At 42.0% G+C, this 23270-nt stretch overlaps 1 protein-coding gene and 1 non-coding gene across 2 annotated transcripts; both read left to right on the top strand.

Annotated features, from left to right (window-relative positions):
• The first annotated feature begins 10986 nt into the window (after nt 1-10986).
• AICDA (activation induced cytidine deaminase) lies at nt 10987-21568 on the top strand. The gene is made up of 5 exons (XM_045510199.2): nt 10987-11080; nt 15748-15895; nt 17215-17488; nt 17777-17892; nt 18272-21568. The coding sequence occupies exons 1-5, from the start codon at nt 11073-11075 to the stop codon at nt 18323-18325; spliced, it is 600 nt and encodes a 199-aa protein (XP_045366155.1). The 5' UTR covers nt 10987-11072; the 3' UTR covers nt 18326-21568.
• On the top strand, nt 14219-14291 carry TRNAG-ACC (transfer RNA glycine (anticodon ACC)). Its single transcript has one exon. It is a non-coding gene; the product is annotated as a tRNA-Gly (tRNA).
• Nucleotides 21569-23270: the final 1702 nt, after the last annotated feature.

Below are 23270 nucleotides of genomic sequence, written 5' to 3'. Positions count from 1 at the left end.
AGGGTATTAATAGTATTTTTTTTTCCTGCTGAACACAAATGACAACCTTCTTATATTTTGATGAAGAAGAATTATTTGAACTAAATGGATCTGTAATGTTGGAATGAAAAAAAAATCTGGTAAAAGTGTCATTAGGCAGTTTGAGATTAAATGCCTTCCTGGTACCCTGAAGAAACTGCAGTCTTACCTGCCTATCTGTAAGTTTTACCCTTATTTCCTCTTCCCAAACTGAGTTGATCCTGCTCTGAGCCTAACTTTTTCCATATTTCATGCAATTCTCCTTCCTCCTTGAATGCAAGTTCTGAAAATTCAAGTGTGCACTCTCCTGTCTCAACAGAGCTCTGTGCACTTTCTCTAAGTACTCGTTTGACTCAGATGGTGCTAACCCCAGCTGTCTCCCCACTTCTGGCCCATCCTTTTGATGACATCAAGCCGTATATGCTGCCAGCCGCAAGCTCCTCCCTCCTCTGCTTCAGGGTACTTGTGGTGAAAGTTGATGTTTCCCCAATTACTTTACACCTGGTCAGAAGGCACAAGCAACTTGCAAGCTCTCAGGTCCCCCTTCCTTCTGTACCGAAGCAACTGTACCAGTGAAAAAAAGAAATCTGAGAAGAAACAGAAAAGAAGTTGACGAGTACCAGACAGGGGCACAGGAGACGGCAGAGTGATGGCAGGTTGACTTCAGGGCAAGGGAACCCGGAGGCTGGAAAATGGGAATTCACAGCTCTGTATGGGTGAAGGGAATTTGCAAAATGTGCTGAAGAGGACCTGGGAGACCTGGAACCTTACAGGGTAGACAGGCAGGGAGACAGGACAGTCCTTAGTTTAGTCAGCTCAGGGAAGCAAAGATTTGGCTAAAAATACAGCTCTCCAATAAAAATTGAAATCTTTGTACACTTGAGCATTTTCACTAACGAAACACCAGGGAAAGTGACTTGAGTTTCTCTGCGGTGCAGAGAGGAACAGATGGCCACAGTGTTGTTTTTTTCTCTTTCTTTCTTTCTTTTTTTTTTTTTTTTTTTCTAAAAACCAGTCAACCAGAGCCAGAAGCAGCGGTCAGACAACTTCTGGGCAGAACCAAAGATGGAAAAGCAAATGTTGTTTATATAAATAGAGGTGCAGGGCCCATAGCTTCCTGTTGACAAAACAAGCTTCACTTCACCTCAAACCCTCAAAGGTTTTAAAAATAGCTGATAACGGGGCTTTTTTTTTCTCTTTCAATTTGTCCAATCACTTTCAGTAAGATTCTAGTATTTTCCAGACCCAGTTGTTCTGCAGTTCTTTTCTCTGTCTCTGGTCTTCTTCTCTTTCCTCTCCCTTTTTCTTTCTTCTGTGTGTTTACCTAGCCATAAATCTTCTGTGTAGCTTTTCGGAGTACGTTATCATAACAATCCATGGGGATTGAATTCAGGATGAGCTCATAAATGTGTGTGAGATTCACCTCCTCCCCTCATCCCCTTTTAAAAAGTAATAGATGGGCTTTGAGCAAGTATAAGGAAATATTTTCATGGAAAAAAATCTGAATTACACTTAGTGGATTTAGGGGTATTGAGGTGTCAGCGGCATGATTATATGTTTTCCAAATGGACAAACAAGAGGGGTTATAATGAAGGGTAATGAGAACTGCATAGAAAAACATTGTTTCCTGTTGTATAAAATCACATCCATACATCCATCCAATCTTGAAAATGGATGAGATTTAGGTGGAGGGGGGAGAAAAATCAAGTACTATTAATACAAAAAAGCCTATGAAAATGTGTGCTGTTAACATCAAAATCAATGTGTTGAAAACAAAAATTACTTTGAAATGTCCACGTAAAATCATGAATGACAGCTTCTTAATTGGTTATTAAGAGAAACCAGTTTGTGTATCGGAAAGTGATAACTTGACAATTAAACAACTGTGTTCTTTTCTGTCACCATTATCTCAATCTCAGAGTAACTAGGAAAGACCTGACATCATGTAATAACCAATAATTAAAGTATAATAATTCATAAATTAAATCATGAATTTAATTTATGAATTATTATATGTTCTAATGACATAGAGCAGGAATAATTACTCTTGCCACGTAGAAACTAAAAAAATACTGTACCATCTATGCATAGGGTATCTAGACCCCAAATCACGGTTGTAGGTATAATAAAATACGCATTTATATCATCCTATTCGTTTTCATATGAATGGACTGGTATTAGTTTCAGAGCAGTCCTGACATAGCACCCACTAGTCGTGTGATCCTAAGGGAATAACGTATCAACTGTAAATTGGTGGCAGTACATCTGCCTTACAAGTGATTCTGAGAATTAACATGTATTCAAAGGTTTTGCACCTGTAAGACTATTCAATAAGCCTATGGGACTTTTTCACTATAAGACATCATAAATCAACTATACTTAAATTTAAAAAAAAAATTAAGGATACCAAACAAAGCAACAACAACAAAGACTACAGGACTTTTTTCCTGGGTAAGTCAATTGTCTGTTCCCTGCTTCTGAGTAGCTGACTCTCTCCCTTCTCATAAAGCGAGCTGACCCTTGGCAGTTAGCCAGTGAGTGGGGAGGTATGGGAACCCACAAAGGGTGTACAATGCCGCAGATGCTAGCTTCTCTACAGTTTGGGCTTCCTAATTTAAATTTTAATTTTTAATTGACACAACATTGTAAACTGACTATACCTCAATAAAAAATAAAAATAAATAAGTAAATAAATAAATAAAAATTTTAATTTTTTTTTTTTAGCAAAAATCTTTATAGCAGAGCAGGATCTGGGTTTGTTTTTGTGGCCACAGCTGATGGGTCAGCCCCTGGTGCTGGAACCCGCAGGGCTTGAAGGTAGGGTTGGCGGGGCTGTGTGGGGGTCCCCAAGGCCTTGCCCAGACCCTGGACACCTGGCGGTCTGTGCCAGGACCAGAGGGCAGGACCGTGCCAGCCCTGGGGGTGGAAAGCAAGGATCCAACCTTGGGGATCCAGCTCCAGGCACGGTTGTCAGGACCCCCGCATCATCAGGAGAACCCGACAACCTCAGCTGTTCTGTCTTCCCAGGTAGGAAGCTTCCTTCATCTTCCAGGTTGTCCTGAAAGGGGACGGGGGACAGAGGGGCTAGTTGGGGGCGACTCATGAGCAACCTGTTCAGCACAACTTGGCTGAAGGTGGCATTGGTTGGTCTGGCCAGCTTGACAAAAGGCCTTCAGGTGATGTCCTGGCCTTGGGCTCTCTGCACTGAACTTTTTGGTCCTCGTTGTGGCAGATGACTCCCGTGATGGCACCTACTGCTTAGCCAGGTTTGTATTTTGTTTGTTTGGTTTTGTTTTTTTGGTTGTTGTTCGTTTGTGTTTTTTTGTCAATGGAGGTACTGGGGATTGAACCCAGGACCCCATGCTTGCTGAGCACGTGCTCTAGAGCTGAGCCATAACCAGTCCCCTGTCTGCGTTTAACAAACATCGTCATTCCATTCTGAGAGCGACCTGTGAGGTGGGCAGCAGAGGTATCATTGTTCCTAGTTTTCAGGGAACAAGGTTTATAGAAGTGAGGAGACCTGCCAACTGGATCAAGTTCAGCATGGCAGAAACCTGCCTGAACTCAGAGTCCTAAAACTTCAGTTAATGTTATTCGGTTGCAAAAAGAAGACTCTGAAATGTCTTGTTTAGGAATCAAAAGCAGTTTACCTGCTTGCCAGACTGTAGACTGCAGGCATCCCACACACCACCAGGGAACTGTGCGACTCCGTGGAGACAGCCGGTGGTCCTGAGCCACCAATCTCATTAGAAGGAAGAACGTGGGAAACGCCAAAGATGGTCATGTTTTTCCTCTTCTCCAAAAGATGGAGAATCAGTTTGCTGACTAGTCAGTTTTTCAATCACGGTCTGACTTCTTCAGGAAACAGAGCAAGTGTTCCGGAGCACAAACTCTGGAGCTAGACTACATGGCTGCAAATCCTGACTCTACCGCTGTGATCTTAATCTTTCTGTGCCTCAGTTTCCCCATCTGTAGAAGGAGAGCTCAGTGATACTGAACCCTTGGGACTATTTTAAGATTAAATGAATTTGGTGTTTAGAAAAGCCCTTGGCATGTGGGCTCCCATGTCAGTGTGAGTCATTTTCCTTCAGTCAACAACAATTTCTACGCCTTGGCTGGTGCTGGGGATACAAAGGTGAGTAAGCCATGGTCCCTTCCCTCAGTGACACTGGAGTCACTGCTTTATTACTCAACTTGTTTCTGCTTTGAATAACACCTTTTGCCTCCTACAAAGGCATAGGATTTCTTGTTTTCTTTTTGGGTTTTATTTATTTTTCCTTTTTTTTTCCTGCTGGTGGGGAGGTAATTAGGTTTATTTATTCTTAGAGGAGGTACTGGGGATTGAACCCAGGACCTCATGCACTCTACCACTTGAGCTATACTCTTCCCCTTGGTTTCATTTTTGATTAAAGATAATGCTTTCATTTGCACAACAAATTGATCATGTTTCCTCCTGTTCAGGGACAGAGAGATCCTTAATTTTGTACAGCTTGGCCCATAGCCTTCTGGTAAGCACCTGTTCTGGTCAACTCAGTTTCCCATTTATATCTGAGTTCTTTTTTTCCCGGCCCCATTTCTATTCTTGTCTCTCCTCTGTCCCCGGGAACAAATCACCTTTGCTTCTCTTAGCTACGGACTTTCTCCTCTGCTTACACATCCCAACAGAGAATACCTGTCATCACTCTTGTCCTAAGTCTGGCTGTTCAGACCCTAGACATCTCTGAATTAATCAGGATTTTAAAATGTTTTATTTTGGTGAAATTCACATAGCATGAAATTAACCATTTTCGAGTATACAATTCGGTGACACTTAGTACACACATTGTTGTCCAAATACCACCTCTGTGTATTTCCAAAACCTTATCACCCCAGAAGAAAACCCCGTATTCATTAAGCAGTCATTTCTATTCACCACCGCCTGCCCCGCCTCCCACCTCCACCCCAGCACCTGAGAACCACCAATCTGCTCTCTGCTCCTCTGAATTTATCTATTCTGGATATTTCATGCACTATGTGGCCTTTTGTTTCTGCCATAACCGGAATTTTTAAGATTATCTGTATGGGATATAAGTTATCAGCTGCATAGCATATCCAAGATAATTGTCTCAACAGAAAGAACTTCCTCACAGACATAGAAAACAAACTTATGGTTACGGGGGGAAGGGGTTGGGAAGGGATAAACTGGGAGATTTGCAGATACAAACTAATATATATAAAATAACAACAAGTGATGAACAGGAAGTTCATACTGTAGAGCACAGGGAACTGTATTCAATATCCTGTAGTAGCTTATGGTAAAAAGAATATGAAAATGAATGTATGTCTGTTCATGTATGACTGAAGCATTATGCTGTACATCAGAAACTGACACAACACAACATTGTAAATTGACTATACTTCAATAAATGTATATATACACACACAACAACAACAAAAAAAAGAACTTCAACATCACTTCTTTTTATGTTGTAGCGTATCTCCTTTAAGGAACCTGTGGCTGGAGGTCTAAAGTAACCAGGATGTGTGAGGCAGGGCCGTGATGAATAAATTTACCGGAGCTGAGTGAACTGAATGGGTCTCTAATTGTGCTGAGGAAGTAGATTCTGCCTGTCCCCCTCTGGTAACAAAGTGAAGAGATCTTGGTGGTACTTCAAGTCAATGTGTAGATGGGATGGCGGGATGGCAGAGGGGGAAAGACATGGGGGTCCCGAGGAGGGAGGAAACCAGGCTCACTTGCTCAGGAATTGGGGGCTGTTGATATCAAGTACCTGTTTCTCAAATCTCTAAGATACTGAATTAGTTAAATCACAAAGAGGTATGAAAAAAAGAGGGGGTGGTATGATCAAATTGGTAGTGATGAAATAATTATTGTAGAAGAAATTTGTATCAGCACAGACAACCAAGAGGTGAGAATCAAGGAGGAAGGATTTGCCAGGAGGGTGTCAGGACTTCCTCAGGAGGGTGACCTGATTCCCAGTAACTGTTGGTGACTATTTAGACAGAAACAGAATGCAGAATGGCAAGTCTACAGGTAACATTTTAAATCTGCGATCCTTACCTCAGGAACTGTCCCTAATCCATCTTAGAGCTATTTTTTTATCAACATTTCAGTCAATGAAATCACATCACTCCTTACATGACATCATTCCTTATATCACTGAGCAAACAAATACTCTGAAATTTGGTCTCTGGCATGCAGATACCCGCCAAGAGGAGAAAAAGACCTGCATCCTATTTGGAGCATTTCTAATGTCCCTTGGCACTTCAACTGCTTAATAAGCAAACAAGCACACACATACACACAAATCTTTCAAAAGTATATAAAGTCACAGAATTTTAGAGCTCGGGAGGGACTTTAGAGTCCTTCTAAGGCAATTTTAACTGACCACCTGCTTGGAATTAATGGGTGTTTGTCAAAAAGGCAAAGCCCTGGGCTGCACTCCAGAATTACTAAATCAAAATCTGTAGGGATTAAACACCAGAATATGCAATTTTATGCACTTACTCATAAGGAAATGAGAACCTCAAAATTACTCACTCCCATTTTATTACTGACCAGAAAAACTTTGAACCATGGGAACAGATAACATTTTGATGAACATAATTTATATTTTTCAAATATATCAGCTGTTATATTTTATAAACACAGTTGTTCTTTATAGAACAACTTCCATTTACTAGGCCACATGCTGAATGACTTCTTCATTTTTAACAGCCTTAAGATAATTGTTTCAACTCTCTGGACCTCAATGGTCACATTTTAAAATTCAGATAATAGTTCCCAGCTGTTAGACTTAAATGAGATAATATACGTGACATGCTTCGCACAGAACCTGACTGAAAGTATGTTCACAATAAAGGTTAGCGATTATTACTTTTATTTATTCAAATTCTATTCATGGAGGGACTAAAACATGGCAATAGGCAGTACTCAAAGACGATCACTAGGAAGCGGTGAAGACAATTTAAGTCCTCATGTGTTTGATTACAAAAACCTAACTTTTCCCTCTATCCTATACTTTGTCTTATATGTGCACAATCAATGGAGCTTTAATTAATTTTCCTATCAAAAATGACTCTTTCTTTAGCCTTTTGACAGGCCCCAGGCTTTTGATTAATACTTATTTGCTCTCTCAACCTCTAAGTCCCAGGCAGCTGCACAGCAGAAGTTGAGTAATTCCTGTATTTGTGTAAAAGATCTGTCCCTCAACTTCTTCACGCCCCAGAGAAATTCAGTAATATGGCTGACAGTCAACCGAGAAAAAACAAAAATTGGGAAATGCAGAAGTTGAGGCACCCCAAAGACCACACTTTAACCCACGCGGAAACATCTTTGGGCTCGTTTTCAAAAACAACAAGGTATCATATTGAACAATCTACCTGGTGTCCAAAAATAGAGGCCTGGGGAGTCATTGTCTGAGCATCTTGGCTCTGAGATGCAGGAATGTACATTCTGGAGAATCCCAGGGGGCCTTCTGGCCTCATGCACTGGCCATAATGAAACCCCACCTTATGCTTCCCATGATGAAGGCTAACAGTGGTGAAGTCCAGGTGTCCAAGCCTTAACTCAGCTACCAGGGGCACAATTTCCAAGCCACATTGTTTGTTAAAAGTAAACCAACCAGGCTGTCCTGTGGTTTTCAACTTTTCAAGAGAAGCTGGTGAGGGGGAAAAGGTAGTCAGTAAGGAAAATAACTTTTAAAAATAACTGGAAAAAAACCCCCACAGAATTGTTTTTTTAATCTGACTAACTCCAGATCTCCAGGAATGAAAAATGCTATTGTCACTCTAAGAGATGTGCTTTTCTTTAACAGTAGAAAGGTGAGCAGGAAATAAGCTTTCTCAGAAATAGTTATGTTCTTATGTTGTGTAAATCATGCCTCTTTAACAACTTTTTTTTGCAGCCATTATGCAAGTTATTTTGTTAGAAAGCTTTCCTTAAGAAGCTTATGAGAAATCTGAATAGCATCTCATTTTTGTCTGTCATCATTATTTGGTTAGGAGGCATCACTCAAACCAGAACAAGCCACTCATTGTTGCTAAAACTTAGGAAGCACGTCTTTAGAGTCCTGCCTTTGCTCATGCTGTTTCTGACACTCGGGGCAAAGATGAGAAATTGTATTGAGCACGTTCACATATTCCAGATACCCTGCTGTCACACGCACACACAGTAAAGCTAAGTAGGTTCTTGGAATGACGCTATGGGGAAAGAATTCTTTCCCAATGCCATGCCTCTCATATGTAAAAGGTCTAGAGCTAGGGCACAAGTTCATCTGCAAAGACTGTCCTCCAGGTGGGTGGCATTAGCTCAGTGGTAGAGTGCATGCTTAGCACTGGGTTCAGTCCCCAGTACCTCCATTTAAAAAAAAAAAAAAGACTAGCCTCCAGAAAGTCTCTGCTGCATACACTTTATTAAAATTTTACCCATTTATCAAGGTCTCATCAAGCCCTAGGTCTATCGTGAAGCATTAGATGATGGATTCTTCTGCCTCTGAACTCACGGCACTGAGCGGGCGGCTTGTGTCCCGTTACTGGGATTCTCTAAGAGTAGGAGACCACTGCTCGAAATACCTTCGCAAGAATTCTCTGTAGAGAATATGGAACTCAGTTTGTTTTTCCCATTAAATTGCCCTACAAAGAAGAGAAAAATAAGAAACGCTAAGAATCGGAAGCTATAATCCCAAACCACCCATGTTACGCTGAAACTTCCCTGGAATCTGTGTTTTGTCTTTAACATGTACGTGATGCTCTACTGACTTGTGGGCCTGCCAGATGTGGGCTTACTCTCCAAACAGGGAAAATAAAAATTGCTATAATCTTCCATGTTGTGAGGAATTTTACTTTTTATATGAGGGTGAGAGAGGACAACGAGGAAAAGCTGTAAGTCTAGGGACTAGGGAAAACTAATGTACATATTATAATATTCTACTCAAGATAATTTTAAGTAAAAACAGTTTCGCCCTAATCTTTGGAAAACCTTTATGTTATAGAATAGCATGACCTGTTGATCCTGTCGTTTTGATCCAGATTCAGGCATAGCTCCAGATATGCCTATCCCATTTTGAGATGCACAGGGCTAGGTGAATGCTAAGATTCCTTCAACTTCAACTTCAACTGCTATGATTCTGTAATTTTAATTTTAGTCTTTTATTGACATTTAATTCTTTTATATTGTCATTTAGTTAAGCTCAGCCTCATGCTTTCTCATAATAAGCCTTCCGAAGAGAAATATAAATTAGGGGAAGAGAAAAGGAAATGCCAGGGTGGTGGGATAGAGTTGAAATTGTAGATACGGGGACAAGGGAAAGCTTCAACTACGAGGGAGTATGTGAGCAAAGACGAGAAATAAACACGGCATGAAGCCATAACGATGTGCAGGGAAGAGCAACCCAGCAAGCGCAAAGCTCCAAGGCAGGCGTGTGAGCAAGGAGAAAGCAAGGCAGGCTGGATGGTAGAGGGTCTCATGAGCCCTTGTGAGGATGCTGGCTTACTGAGAGAATGAGGAGCCGTGGAGAGTTCTGCCCACACGAGACGTGATCTGAAATGTTTGGAAGGGATTGCTGTGTGGAGAAGAGACTGTAATTGAAGAAAGGTGGAAGCAGGAAGACCAGTTAGTTGAGAAGCTAAACGCAATGATCCGGGTTGCTCAGACCAGGAGGTGGTGAAACGTGATCAATGCCCGGATTGATTCTGCAAGTAGAGTCAGTAGGGTTTGCTAACGGACTGGGCGCGGGTTTAAAAGGAAGAGAGCAAGCAGGGAGACGGCCAGGTTGAGCCCTAGGAAGAATGCCATTGCCCGAGACAGGGATGGTGGCGGGGTGTGGGGAGAGCAGGTGCTCCGTGTGAGCCATGTTTGAAAAGCCCATGAGACACCCAGACGGAGGTGCAGAAATGGAAGGTGGACATACCTGCCCCGAGTTCGAGGGAGCGCTCTGGACGAGGACTATGGATTTGGGGATCGTGGATGTATAATCGGTATTCAGAGCCTTGAGCAGGCAGACAGCAGGGGCCCTCGCCGCTTTGCTGACTATTTGTATCCCCAGCTCCTAGCGGAGTCTCTGTCATCTGGTAGGTATTAAATCTCCATTGGATAAATAAATAGAATGCAGACGGACTCGGGTAGGAGAGAGGAGCACCACCTTCAATAGACCGGCTTGCAGGAGGGAAGGAACTTAAAGCCTCTTGTTTGAAAAGCTCAACCTGTTTTCCAAGTTCAATGCACTCATTTAGATGCTGATTCTGTCTGATGAAATAAACAATTTTTTCTTATGTTGGAGAGGCTGCTGCTTCTGAGTTCAAATTAATACGGCTTTTGTGGAAAAGATGGGTTTTAGGCAAAAATTACTTTCTGGTGTAATCATCGAGCCTTCAAAAATTTTTTTTTTTAAATAATAGATTATTTTGGTTATGCTGCCATAGACAACAGGTGCCTGTGTGAGCCTAGCAATTTTTGGAATGCAGTCAGAGAGAGAGGAAAAAAAAATTCAGGTTTGGAAGGCAAAATTTCTATGTCCTCTACAACTGACTGAGCTGGCTTGCTCAGTCTCAAAGCAGGAGCTGGTCTCCACTGAGGCTCAGAGATAATTGTGTAATTAAATGAGGGAAAAGATGCTTTTGGCTTACAGAACACAAGATGGTATTTAAATAAGCATTATTATTACACTTTTAAGATTAAAGATATTGTCTGTTAGCATGAGCACAAGTTACAAAGGGTCTACCCCTCCTGTCTCCTTGTCTTTATTACCTGTGGAACACAGACTGGCTATTTCCAGAAACAGCCTTAAAGGAATCTATACATTAAGCAGACCTCAACCATTTTACCTATGGGATTCTGCCTCTGACAGCCCCGCCCAGCTTCACTGGACCCAAACAGGAGGAAGGCTGCTGGGGTACCTGGTGGTGGTGATGCTCTTGGGGGAGGAGCCCAAGGGGTTAAGTTTAAATTTGAATGTGAGGGGCCAATGCACTGTCAGTCATTGCAGCAGCAGTGAGGAGGCAAGCTTTCCTTGGCTTAGGACTGTCAAGGAGCAAAGAGAGCCACCCTGGATTCCACCATGGACAGGTAAAGCAGGCTGCTTGCGGGTGGTTGCCTTGGCCTCTGTCCCAGAGCCAATGGGAGTACTTTGATGAGTAGCTGGTCCTTTCTCCCCTGTCACTGTCTGACTCACAAGATCTGCTTGGGTCAAGGTGCACATTTTTTTCTCTGGATCTGTCTCATCTTCTGTCCAGATATTACCTGCTCTCCGCCTAACTCTCCCTTTCTCTCTCCTTGCCACATTCAAAAGAAATTTTATGCACCATGTGTCGACATATCCTTGCACTTAGAGCTAGTTTATGGTAGTCATACTAACCCAGCAAATGTTAAGAGACTCAAATCATGAAAAGGTCACAGCACCACTGTACTAAAAACAGTAGTGGCAATTGTAATAATTCTGTAAACCTTTAAGTATAAAACCCCTTAAAGTGAAGCTTTCTTAGGGAGACGTTACTGAGTAATTTTGCAGTAAGGAAATTATTTTTAAATGTCAACATTCATAATTAATTGCTTGCAAGTCACTATGACTGTGTCTATCATATTCAGTCAAGCAACTTATTTAATATGATAGGAACAGTTGTCAGGCAGTTAGTGACATTTTTGCTATTTGCCTAGTCTTTCAATTCCTTCAGACATAACTTACTTCTTGAACATGGACTCTGTAAGATTTCCACAATGTCTTCACGTGAAGTTTATGACACTTAAGTTATTATCACAGAACTTTATTTCTATTTTTATGATTACTGCAAATGCATGAAAATTTACACCAAATCCTTGTATTTCATCTCCATTTAATTCTTTTGCAAAGAATTTAAACTATACAGCTAAGAATCTTCATGGTAGATTAAATGCTCTTCAGAAAATTTTGAGGGCAAAATGTCCAATGTCAGCTGAGTTTACAGTGAGATTTTGAAAACTAACCTGAGGTACTGACTGAGAGAGGAAAACGGCTCAGTGGAGACGCTTGTAAATAATGAAATGCAAAGCCATGGTGAATCTGAGTTGACATTCAGAGAAAGTCAAAGGAGGAGGAAAGATGAAATTCAACAGGAGAAAAAGGGAAATGTATGATTTTCATTCAGGAGAATCACATCAGCAGAGCAGAGACGTGCTGGCACGCAGGCAGGAGAGGATGGCTTTGTACGATTATTTTTAACCCGTTTGTCTCTGGTTTGCATTGACGGGGATGTAGCTCGGGTTCTGCCTCAGGGAACACAGCTGTCCTGAGCAGCTGTCAACCTGTGGGCCTGAAAACTGCCTCTGCTGAGTCCTTCGAACTCTAAAGAGAAAGCAGAGGGAAACAGGTTGCTGGGAGCAGGCTCCCAGCTACAGCCAAAGGGACGTGATGGATCAAGAAAGTTAACAGGGCAGTCATGCAATTCGCCTTGCTGTGCCTGGTAACTTCTGATGGATCAGGACGAGTGTATTTTCACGGTGGGAAGGAGGTAGAAAGCCATCTCAGCCCCCTTCCCTACATCATGTCCTTTCCTACACTCCCAGAACACTTCCTCCTCCTCCGGGTAGCAGCGCCCCCCCACCAGCAGTGCGGGCTTCAGTTCCCCACTGCCCCCACCGCTCGTCCACACAGCCTAAGAGGGCAGGTTAAATGTAAAAGGCATTTATTGCTAAGAGATGATGTTTACTCTATTTAAACCTGACTGCACCCCAAAGAAATATTTTTTCTTCCTCTTCAGTATTTATTAGGCATTTTTTGTTTGTTTGTTTGTTTGTTTGTTTTTTGGAAGGGGGGTAATTAGGTTTATTTGTTTATTTTTTTTATGGAGGTACTGGGAATTGAATCCAGGACCTTGTGCATGCTCAGCATGCGCTCAACCACTGTGAAGCACTTGCTATGTATTCGGTTTATGTAATATGCTGAGGGTGAGTATATGCTAATTAGGTAAAAGCAATTATAACAGTGGTAGCGCTGTGCTGGTTACCATCGTAAATGCTTATCCCTTTAAAATAAAGCCAGTTTTTATTAAATCTTTGTTAGCATCCATTTCAGATCCCTGCCAAAAATGCATTCTTCATTCTAAAATAATGTGGTTGATTAGTTTTTATATGGTTTGATATACATAATGTGTGCACTGGTGATATATCTAATTCTCTGCCTGAGGTTTTAAAGAGGATCCCAGTAAGTTTCACGTGTGTAAGGAAGATAGTCAAACTGCAAGAGCTTTAAAATCGCTTGTCCTTGCTTTATCTATTTAATAAGGGTGACATTTGGGTCCTTGACATGAAAATTTAGGTACGTTTTCTGTATCCCATTAAAATATCAATAATCAACATGTGTCCGTACATAGACTGGTATTTAAATGTAAGAAGCTTTATTCACAGTAGCCCCAGAGTGGAAACAATCCAAAGGTCCATAACATGTGAACAAATAAATGAAATGTGCTGTATCCATGCAATGGAACATTGCTTTGCAGTTAAAAAAAAAAAAAAAGAATAAACTATGCTGAAACATGCAACACCAGGAATGAATGTCAGAGTCACAATGTGCTTAGTGAAAGAATTCAGATACAAAGGCGGAGATAACGTGTGCTTTATAGGAAATTCTAGGAAATAAACAGTAATTTCTAGTTACAGAAAGCAGATTTAGTGTCGCCTGGGAGAGAGGGGAAGAACTGAATGAAGAGGTATGTGAAGAAACTCGGGGGGAGGGGTGCCCTGAAAATGTTCTGTATCCTGATTGTGGTAGCAGTTTTGGGTGTTTACATCTGCCCATATTCATAGAACTTTACATTTTAAATGGGTGAAGTATGTAAATTATACCTCAATGTAAAAAAAAAAAGTTGTAAAAAGTTTCAATTCTCTTGCCAGCAAACCGTATTCAAATGACTGACTAGGTCATCACTTTTACAAGCCCCATGCACTTCTGATCAATGCCATGAGATGGCGCACAAATTGGATAAATACATTTCTGGAAAAGACTAGGAACAAAAACCAGGGTGCTTTGGCCTCAACCACACTGTATCCATGTTCACAACCGCAAAGAAACTTGTGGTAGCAGAGAGTATATTCACAAGTTCAACTCAATTTAGAGCTTATGATTTGCAAGACACTGTGCTAGAAAACAATGAGGAAAAGCAATCTGTCCCTATGTGCAAACAACACAGCAAGGTATTTATTTTGCCAAGTTTAAGAAGCAGCAGAGTATGGGGAGGGTATAGCTCAATGGTAGAGTGAGTGCCTACCATGCACAAGGTCCTGGGTTCAATCCCCAGTACCTCCATTCAAGATAAATAAATAAGAACCTAATTACCTCCCCCCGCTAAAAATAAGAAAAAATTTAAATTTTTAATTTTTTAAAAAGCCCTAAGAAGTCCTGTAATTAAAAACCAGCAGAATATGAAATTGCAGATGAAATCAGTGTAATCAAAATCATGTAAATATATGCCTATAAGAAAACTAGAAGGAAAAACCAGCATATTAACAGTAATTATCATTAGATAGTATGTCTAATTATCCTTGAACACTGGTATTCCAAACTTTTTAATTCTTTAATATTTAATTTTTTTAACTTTCTACTTTTTGTTAGTATTCAGGTTGACAACAGTCAAGGGTCGCTCTTAAACACATGACTCAAAGAGTGACACTTCCTGACTCAAAACACAGAAAGTCTAATTGAGAAGACAGAAATGTCAGCAATCAACTGGTAACAAAGGTTGACTGCTTTGACAAAGATAAGTGGGAGAACATAGAGAGCTCCTGGAGGGTTTTTCGTTGCTGTTAGTGTTCGATTTTTGCCTAGAAATTCTGGGATAGTGGTGGTGAGGAAGGTCTTCCTAGAAGAGCTGAAAGGTGGCTGGACAGAGAAAGCTGAAGGAAAGGAGACTCGGGCCAGGGGGTGGAGAAAAGAGGAAAAGAACCAGGAAATGAGGCTAGAAAGGCAGGTTGACGCCCAAACGTAGAAGCTGGCCTCAGTAAGTACCACATTGAAGAGTTTGGAGCTTATTCCGTGGGAAGAAGTTAGGCGCTTTTCGGCACAGGGGTGACAGGCTCATGCCTGGGGTTTTGTGAGCTCTGTCAGGTGCAATGTGGGAAATGTTACTTTGAAGGGACTGGAGGCAGAGAGACCAATGAAAAGGTTGGGACAATGGATAAAGGGAAAGATTAGGGCTTAGACTGAAGCAGAGAACAGAGAGGATAGGGCAGGTGCACACCCAGAAATATTTGGAAGTTTGACTCATTACACTTAGATGATTAATTAAATATAAGGAGTGAAGGAGACAGAACCAGATGATCCCCAAGCTCTTGGCCTGGTTACCTGGGGTGGAAAGTCAGTACAGGAGGCAGGACAGAGGGCTAACTGAGGACTACTGTTTTGAGCACATTGAGTTTGAGGTACATGCTGGACATGTAGGTAGGGACTGGAAAGGAAACCTGAACAGATCTTTATGGGACTGGGGAACAGGTTTGTAATTCCAAGCTGTCAGCAGCTACAAGGCAGCCCCGGGAGACTGTCCTGTGAGCTCATGTGGCTTTGGGATTCTTGCTGTGTCTCAGCTGGTCTTAAATACAAGCATGAAAAGGGGTTTGTAATGGATTCCAAGCTCAGTGAGTCTCAGGCATCCAACAAAGGAAGCAAGAGCATCTTCTCTGATTTGGCCCAAGTATTACAGAGTCTTCTAAAAGCTGAAGGAAAGCCAGAAGCAGCCTTTCACTTTCTCCCCGCCTCTCGCCCACAGCCTCCTGATGAAGCAGAGGAAGTTTCTTTACCACTTCAAAAACGTGCGCTGGGCTAGGGGCCGCCACGAGACCTACTTGTGCTATGTGGTGAAGCGGCGAGACAGTGCCACCTCCTTCTCACTGGACTTCGGGCACCTTCGAAACCAGGTATCAATATTTGCTTCCCAGGCAGTTGAAAGCAGAGCTGAGGGCACTTTTAAAGCCACCTGCTGATGGCACTACTTTCAGCCTGTTTCCTTTGTGTCGCCACTAGATTCCTCAAATCTCTTTTCTTCAATACTAAGCGGACTTGCTATGTCTCAGTATTGTGGTTATTATTACGGGCATGGGGATCATACAAAGAGCAAACACATTACTGGTGGACCTCGGAGATATTGCAGGTTTGGTTCCAGACCAGTGCAGAAAAGCAAATATTGCAGTAAAGGCCCACGAATCTGTTGATTTCCCAGCGTATATAAAATATATATACTATACTTTAATTCTTTATGCAGTAGCATTAAATCGTTAAAAAAAAATGTACATACCTTAATTTTTTAAGTTCATTAGTAAAGATTGCTAACCATCATCTGAGCCTTCAGCAGGTCATAGGAGTAACAAAGATCACCATATCAAATGCAATAATGGAAAGTTTGAAATTTGCAAGAATTACCAAAATGTGACAGAGACACAAAGTGAGCAAGTGCTATGGAAAGAAATGGCCCCGGTAGACTTGCTCGAGGCAGGATTGCCACAGGTCTTCAAAACGCCGTATCTAGTCGGGGAGGGTATAGCTCAGTGGCAGAGCGCATGCTTAGCATGCATGAAATCCTGGGTTCAATCCCCGTGGCCTCCATTCAAATAAATAAATACACCTTATTACCTCCCCTACCCACTGTTCCCCCTCCAAAAAAACGCAGTATCTGCAAAGTCCAATAAAGCCAAGCGCAATAAAACAAGGTGTGCCTGATTTAATGGCTCTTAGCCCAGAGCAGTGCTGGTTACCTGTCTTGTACAACCCCCCTGTTCGCCACGTCATAATCTAAATCTAGTTATCTGGTTGCCAACTGTGAATTCTCGGACCTCCACCTCGTGGTTCGGTGTATTTCTACAACGTTACGTCAGCAGACACCCCCAAGCCATTTTCCTTCCCCTCAAAGGCAGAAAAAGTAGCTTCACAAACGTAAATTAAAATCTCCACTGAGGCAGCGTGAGGCCTTCATCCACTCAACTCGCTTCACCCCCCCCCCCCCCGCTCCCACAGAAAACCGCGAGCCTTTTCCCTCGCTAAAGCCCCAAGGGCAAGGGCTATGGGGCCCACCTACCCCTGTGCTCGCTTCAAGTAGTTGCTTGGCCTTCCTGTAACGCCGCGGAACTGCCGACACTCCAGACCCGGCTACCGTGGGAGGGGGTGGGATTAAGCCCCTAAAGCTCCCGCACCGCGTGGACGTCGCAACCACCACCGGCTGAGCCCCGCGCCCTCCCCGCAGGCGGGGTGCCACGTGGAACTGCTCTTCCTCCGCTACATCTCCGACTGGGACCTGGACCCCGGCCGGTGCTACCGCGTCACCTGGTTCACCTCGTGGAGCCCCTGCTACGACTGTGCGCGGCACGTGGCCGACTTTCTGAGAGGGTACCCCAACCTGAGTCTGAGGATCTTCACGGCCCGCCTCTACTTCTGCGACAAGGACCGCAAGGCGGAGCCCGAGGGGCTGCGGCGGCTGCACCGCGCGGGGGTCCAGATCGCCATCATGACCTTCAAAGGTGCGCGGGGAGGGGCCCTTCCGCCCGGCTCGGAAAAGCGGGGCTTGCGATTCAGACTGAGAAGAGTCAGTGGGGGGAGGCAGAGGGGAGAGTCCTAACTGAGTTCTAGTTCGCCTTTGGAGCCAAAACTTATCCACTAGAATCGGAGGAGATGAATCACTGGCTTTCTTGGACTCGAGGCCTTGGGGGCAATGAGAATTAAAAGGGGTCGGGGTAGGGACAGTTCTTTCTTTCCTCTTGATTTGAGATCTGAGCCATCTTCTACCCCTTTCCCTGTCTTTTTTAAAGATTATTTTTATTGCTGGAATACTTTTGTGGCAAATCGTGAAAAAACTTTCAAAGCCTGGGAGGGGCTGCATGAAAATTCGGTTCGTCTGTCCAGACAGCTTCGACGCATCCTTTTGGTAAGTAAGGCCCTTCTTGGCTTATTTTCTTACTCTCTCTAAAGTCACCTTTTTCTGGAGCTACTAGTATTTTCTTTTCTTATATTTCCTACATTTTCGTGTGTGATTCATTCTCTCCTATTTTTCCTCTGATAAAAATATTTTCTCTTCGTCTTTTTGTTGTCATTTCTCCCACAATTGAGTTTAATCTTCTGTTGTTTTAGTTCAGAGCCCTCTGCTAAGATTTCTTTCCCTTCTCTTCTTTCCCCACTCCTGACTCTTCTCGAGATCTGTCTCCCTCCTGGTAGAATTCCTTCCTGTCTTCCTACTTCCTGGCCCTCTCCCTCTCAACTTCCTTCCTTCGGGAAACATTACAGAACCATTCACTGTCTCTCCACAGCCCCTATATGAGGTGGACGACCTACGAGATGCATTTCGTACTTTGGGACTTTGATACCAAGCTCCAAGAACGTCACGTATCAAGAAATATCTCTGAAGATTGTGGGTAAAAGAACGATCCTTCAGGAATTCTGTTTTTCTTCAACTCTCACTCTGAGTTTAGGGGAGAAGTATTTATATATGACTTTAAAAAGATGTCTTTAAAATAGAGAAGAAACGCAGACCCATCAGGGTTAATGCCGCAACTGGTGCAGGCTTTAAAGGCAACACTGCCCCCTACTGGGAAACGACAGAACTGCAGGGCCTGGGAGCATCTTAACGTCAATATTGTTGACTTTTGAAACAGGAAGAAAGAAGATAAATGCTTAAAAGTATGGTGAGAGGATCAAATGTTTTATAACCAGTATCCTTTAATATTTTATTCTTTCTGAGTTTTCAGTGGTGTTATTAATAAATTTTTCTACTCTTTTCCTTCGGGGTTCACTTTTTAAGTGAACAAACTTCTGTCAGGCTGTGATCTATAGAACTTCCTAATGAGATAATCTGCGTGATTGTACCAAACCATCTCTTCAAAGCATTAATATCCAAGCACGTGCTGTATGTACTCATTGTCTGAAGCATGTTTTTATGTTTGTAAAAGAGGATTATTTTTCTTGGTATGGAATACACAGGGTCACAGGTTCTTGTATAATAACGGACCTTAAAATGAATCTGAGGGCTGTGAAGAAGACACTCTAAAAGTGAATTGATGCCCCAAGTAACAAATCTGCAAACAGATCCTTTTAAAGTCACAGCTTTGAAACCACACATTTCCCATGTAACTAGAGAATGCTTGGAAGGCAGTTGCTTGAATGTTGAGGAAAGGAAAATCTATTCTCTCTGGTGGATCTTTGAACCTCAGCGATGCCAACCAGGTCAAGGTTTTCCTCCTTTTGCATGTATATGTCGCTTCTCTCAAAGAAATGCTGACTATATAAGAGACAGTGACAAAAGAAAGTAATTAGGAGGGAAGGATGACAGAGCATTGCAAGGAAATAGTATTGTATCCAGTAAAACGGAGTGAGCCCACATGTCAAGATCATGCCTGTGTCCCTAACAACGCTCCTTGACTATGCGAAAACTACTCAGAAAAACCTGATCACTGTGCAGTGATTACTTAGCAACCCTTGCAATGCAGAGAAACAGAGCCACAGGGCAAGCTGAATGCATAATTGTACCTTCTTACCCTTATTGTACCTAGTTTGTGAAAGAGTTAAATGTAAAATCCTTATTCATGTATTCATTCTTATTGTATGTTATGCTATGTAATGTCCAATATTTTTATCATAATTTTTCTGATATATTGAAATGGATTCCTAATGTCTTGTAAATGTATACCTTTAGAAATGATTCTACTAGCAAAATACATCATTCTAACATAGTCTAACATGGTAACAACATTGCTATGAAACCATTCTCCTGATTCTTAGTTAATTTTTCCCACTGCAAATTTGATTCTGTTTTACTTCCATCAACTGAATAAATGAGAAATAACTTCAGAAATCTTGGAGATTAAATGCCAAATGAAAATAATTCCAAAAGTGATTTTTTAAAAGTTAAATTATAAAGTCAGTTTGATGGAATGGACTTCAGAGTCCTGTGCATCTGTGTTCAACTGACTTCTGACAAGGATGCCAGGAATATTCAGTGGGAGAAAGAACTCTTTTCAACAAAAGGTGCTGGGACAACTAGATATTCATATGCAAAAGACTGAACATGGACCTCTACCACATGCAAAAATTAACTCAGTGTATCAAATATCTAAATCTAAGAACTTCCCTAATTAGTACCTGCTTCAGTCTGCTCTTTGAAAGTCAGGAAAAGCCTAGCAAATGACTGCCTTTTTCTACAAACAAGAAACAGGGGTCCCAGAGGAGCTTTTGTACCCAGGAGGGCTCCTTTCAGTTCCCCCTTTTCTTTGATATTCCTTAATCCTGAGAGGAACGAGGGTGGGACACAAAGGGAATAAGCTTTGGACGGAGAGGTTAATCATAAACTCGGCAGGAGAACTTTCAAGGGGACTCGGTTTGAAATTCACAAAACAGGAAAAAAAAATATTAGCAACTATTTTATCCAGTAAGTCTAGTATCCAGAATATATAAAAGACTCTTACAACTCATAACAAAAGACAACCTAATGTAAGAGTGACCAAAAGACTCAAAAAGACATTTCTCCAAGGAAGATTTACAAACGGCTATTTAGCATATGAAAAGCTCGAAGTCCTTAAGTCCTTAGGGACATGCAAATCAAAGCCACAATAAGGTATCACTTATACCTACTAAGGATGACCATAAACACAAAAAAACAATAACAACTGTTGTTAGTGAGAATGTGGAAAGATTAGAACATATATTGGCTGGTGGAAATGTAGAGCGTGCAGCCGCTATGAAAAACAGTTTGTTTCTCCAAAGTTAACATGTAATTACTGGATGATACAGCAGTTACACGCTTTGTTCTCTCTCCAAAAGAATTAACAATCTATGTTCAAACGAAAACTTGTACATGAATATTCTTGCAGCATTATTTGTTTGTAGTAGCCAAAAAGGGCAAAGACCCAAATGTCCCTCAGCTGACGCAGGGATAAACAAATTCAGTACATCCATCCATCCAAAAGCAATGAAGCACTGATCCATCCTACACCGTGGACGAACCTTGAAAACACGGTGCTAAGTGAAATAAGCCTCTCATAAAAATGCACGAGGCCGGACCCAGGCCGGCGCTGTCTCTGCCGCCATTTGGGCTGCTGGCTCCCTGCTAGAGTGCTTTCTTTCCCCCTCCAGCGCTTTTCTTTCCTTCTCCTTCCTCCAGCATTTTCCTTCCTTTACCTCTTTTGAGAAATAAAAGCAGCTTTTGCTCTGTCCCTCTGCCTCAGCTATGAATTCTTTGCAGCCGGCACGCAAGGTCCCACACTTTGGTGGACTTCCTAAGTTGGAGGTCTCACAATCCGCTAGCATAAACAGACCTTTTCTTTACATCTCCATACACATGAACACATATACATACGCAGGTATGCTCAGCCAAACCCAAACTATTAGCTGTGGTTCTCTCCAGAGAAAAACTGGGTGGGAATAGGGTGGGAGAAGGGGAACCGACAATTTCTACTCAAGTTTACTTCTGCAAAAAAGTATAACTTGTAAATTTTTAATAATTAAAATTGAGGAAGAGAAAATACCATTTCAAATCTAGGTCTCAGTATGAATTCATGATTTTCTATTCTCCAGCGTTTACTTAAAAATATACAGAATATTCCACTGCCTTAAGAAGGAGTTGAGAAGATTCTAGTAAAACAAGTCTAGCAGAGGATAGAAGGGTCTGTGAGTCTCTAAACATTTTTCTTCTATTACCAATGATTTATAAAATGCTTTGAGAGCTGGCCAGTCTGCAGGAAAGAGAGTCGCTCAGTCGGGGTTTAACCAGAGAGAGAACCAGTAAGACGTACGTATTACAGAAGTGACTCACGTGGCTGCAGGGGTTGCACCAGTATCTGAAACCTGCAGTGCAGGCTGGCGGGGAGGGCAGACAGGGTTCCAGGGCAGAGCTGCAGTCCGCTGGTGGGCTCTTCCAGGAAAGCGTCTCAGTCCTGTTCTTATATCCTTAAACTAATTGAATTAGGCCTACCCAGATTATGTAAAACACTTGTAAGGAACGGATTATTGACTATAAACGTATCTACAAAATACTCCAGGACATCTAGATTACTGCTTGATTGAATAACTAGCTTGGGCGGGAGGGTATAGCTCAGTGATAGAACGCATGCCTAGCATGCCCGAGGTCCTGGGTTCAATTAAATAGATAAACCTGATTAACACCTCCCCACCAAACAAGAAGAATAACTAGCCAAAATCGACAAAAAAAAAAAACCCAAAAAACAAAACAAACAAAAAAAAACACGTGTCACAGCATCTATATGTAAAAAACAAAACAAAACAAACACATCATCACAGAAAATTAACTTTTGAGGGCACACTGCATGCTTGTCATGCTTTACCTCACCCAGCTAACCTCATGGTGGATTTAAACTTACATACCTGTGACTCTCAAAAAAGTCTCTACACATTTAGCCGCAGATAACAGAGATCAACTCAAGTTACTCATTAAAAAAAGGGGGGGGGGTATTTTATAGTCACATGTAGCAATAACTCGCTAGTGACTAAGGTTTCCAGTGACTGGCTACTTTTTGTCTTTTTCAGGGACCTCGTGGCCTGTGTGTCTTAATGTCTCCTTTCTCCCATAAGGGTTCCCTCTGTTCACCTCCCTGATTAGCTGATTTCCTCTTCTTACTCAACGTTGCTGCCCCCTAATACCTTAGCCTGCAGACAACCCATCACGGATGCTTCTGTCTTGTCTACTTTTTACTCTTAATGCTTATCGCTAATTGGTAATTTTTTTTCAAATTCCCCAAAGAGGGGCAGTTTAATTGCCCCAACTTATCTTTTGCGTCATTCAAAGTATGTTATTACTAAGGCGGTGTCTAGTGGGAAATAGAAATGAGAGGCCTGCAACACTTCGTAAAGCCAATTTGAAAGGGTGAATTACTAGGCTAGACTAGAGAGTGAATCGAAAGCAAACTGCAGGTTTCTACGCTGACTAGAGCTTTGCTCCTTCAGAACAGTTGTACTTGAGAGGAATATACTGCACCTGAGCCCCTGGGTCTCACTAAATGACCCTCCCTTGGCTGATTGGCTGTCTCTCCTACCCCTGGTCCCATACGCCAGGTGCGTGTGGTCAAAGACGGCTTCCTAAGCAGGCTATCCAGGAGGTTAATTTTTCTTTAATTTTTTTAAAATTTATGTATAACTTTATTTAATTCATTCATTCATTCATTTAATGGAAGTACTGGGGATTGAGCCCAGGACTTTGTGGATGCTAAGCATGTGCTCACCACTGAGCGATACACACTCCACCCCCAGGAGCTTAATTTTTTTTTTAAGTTTTAAATAATTTTAAAATTAAACCATTAT

Source organism: Camelus bactrianus, chromosome 34 (genome assembly GCF_048773025.1).
Source record: "Camelus bactrianus isolate YW-2024 breed Bactrian camel chromosome 34, ASM4877302v1, whole genome shotgun sequence".
NCBI lineage: Eukaryota > Metazoa > Chordata > Mammalia > Artiodactyla > Camelidae > Camelus > Camelus bactrianus.
Note: the sequence above shows the minus strand (reverse complement) of the source record. Positions and strands in the feature narration are given on the sequence as shown.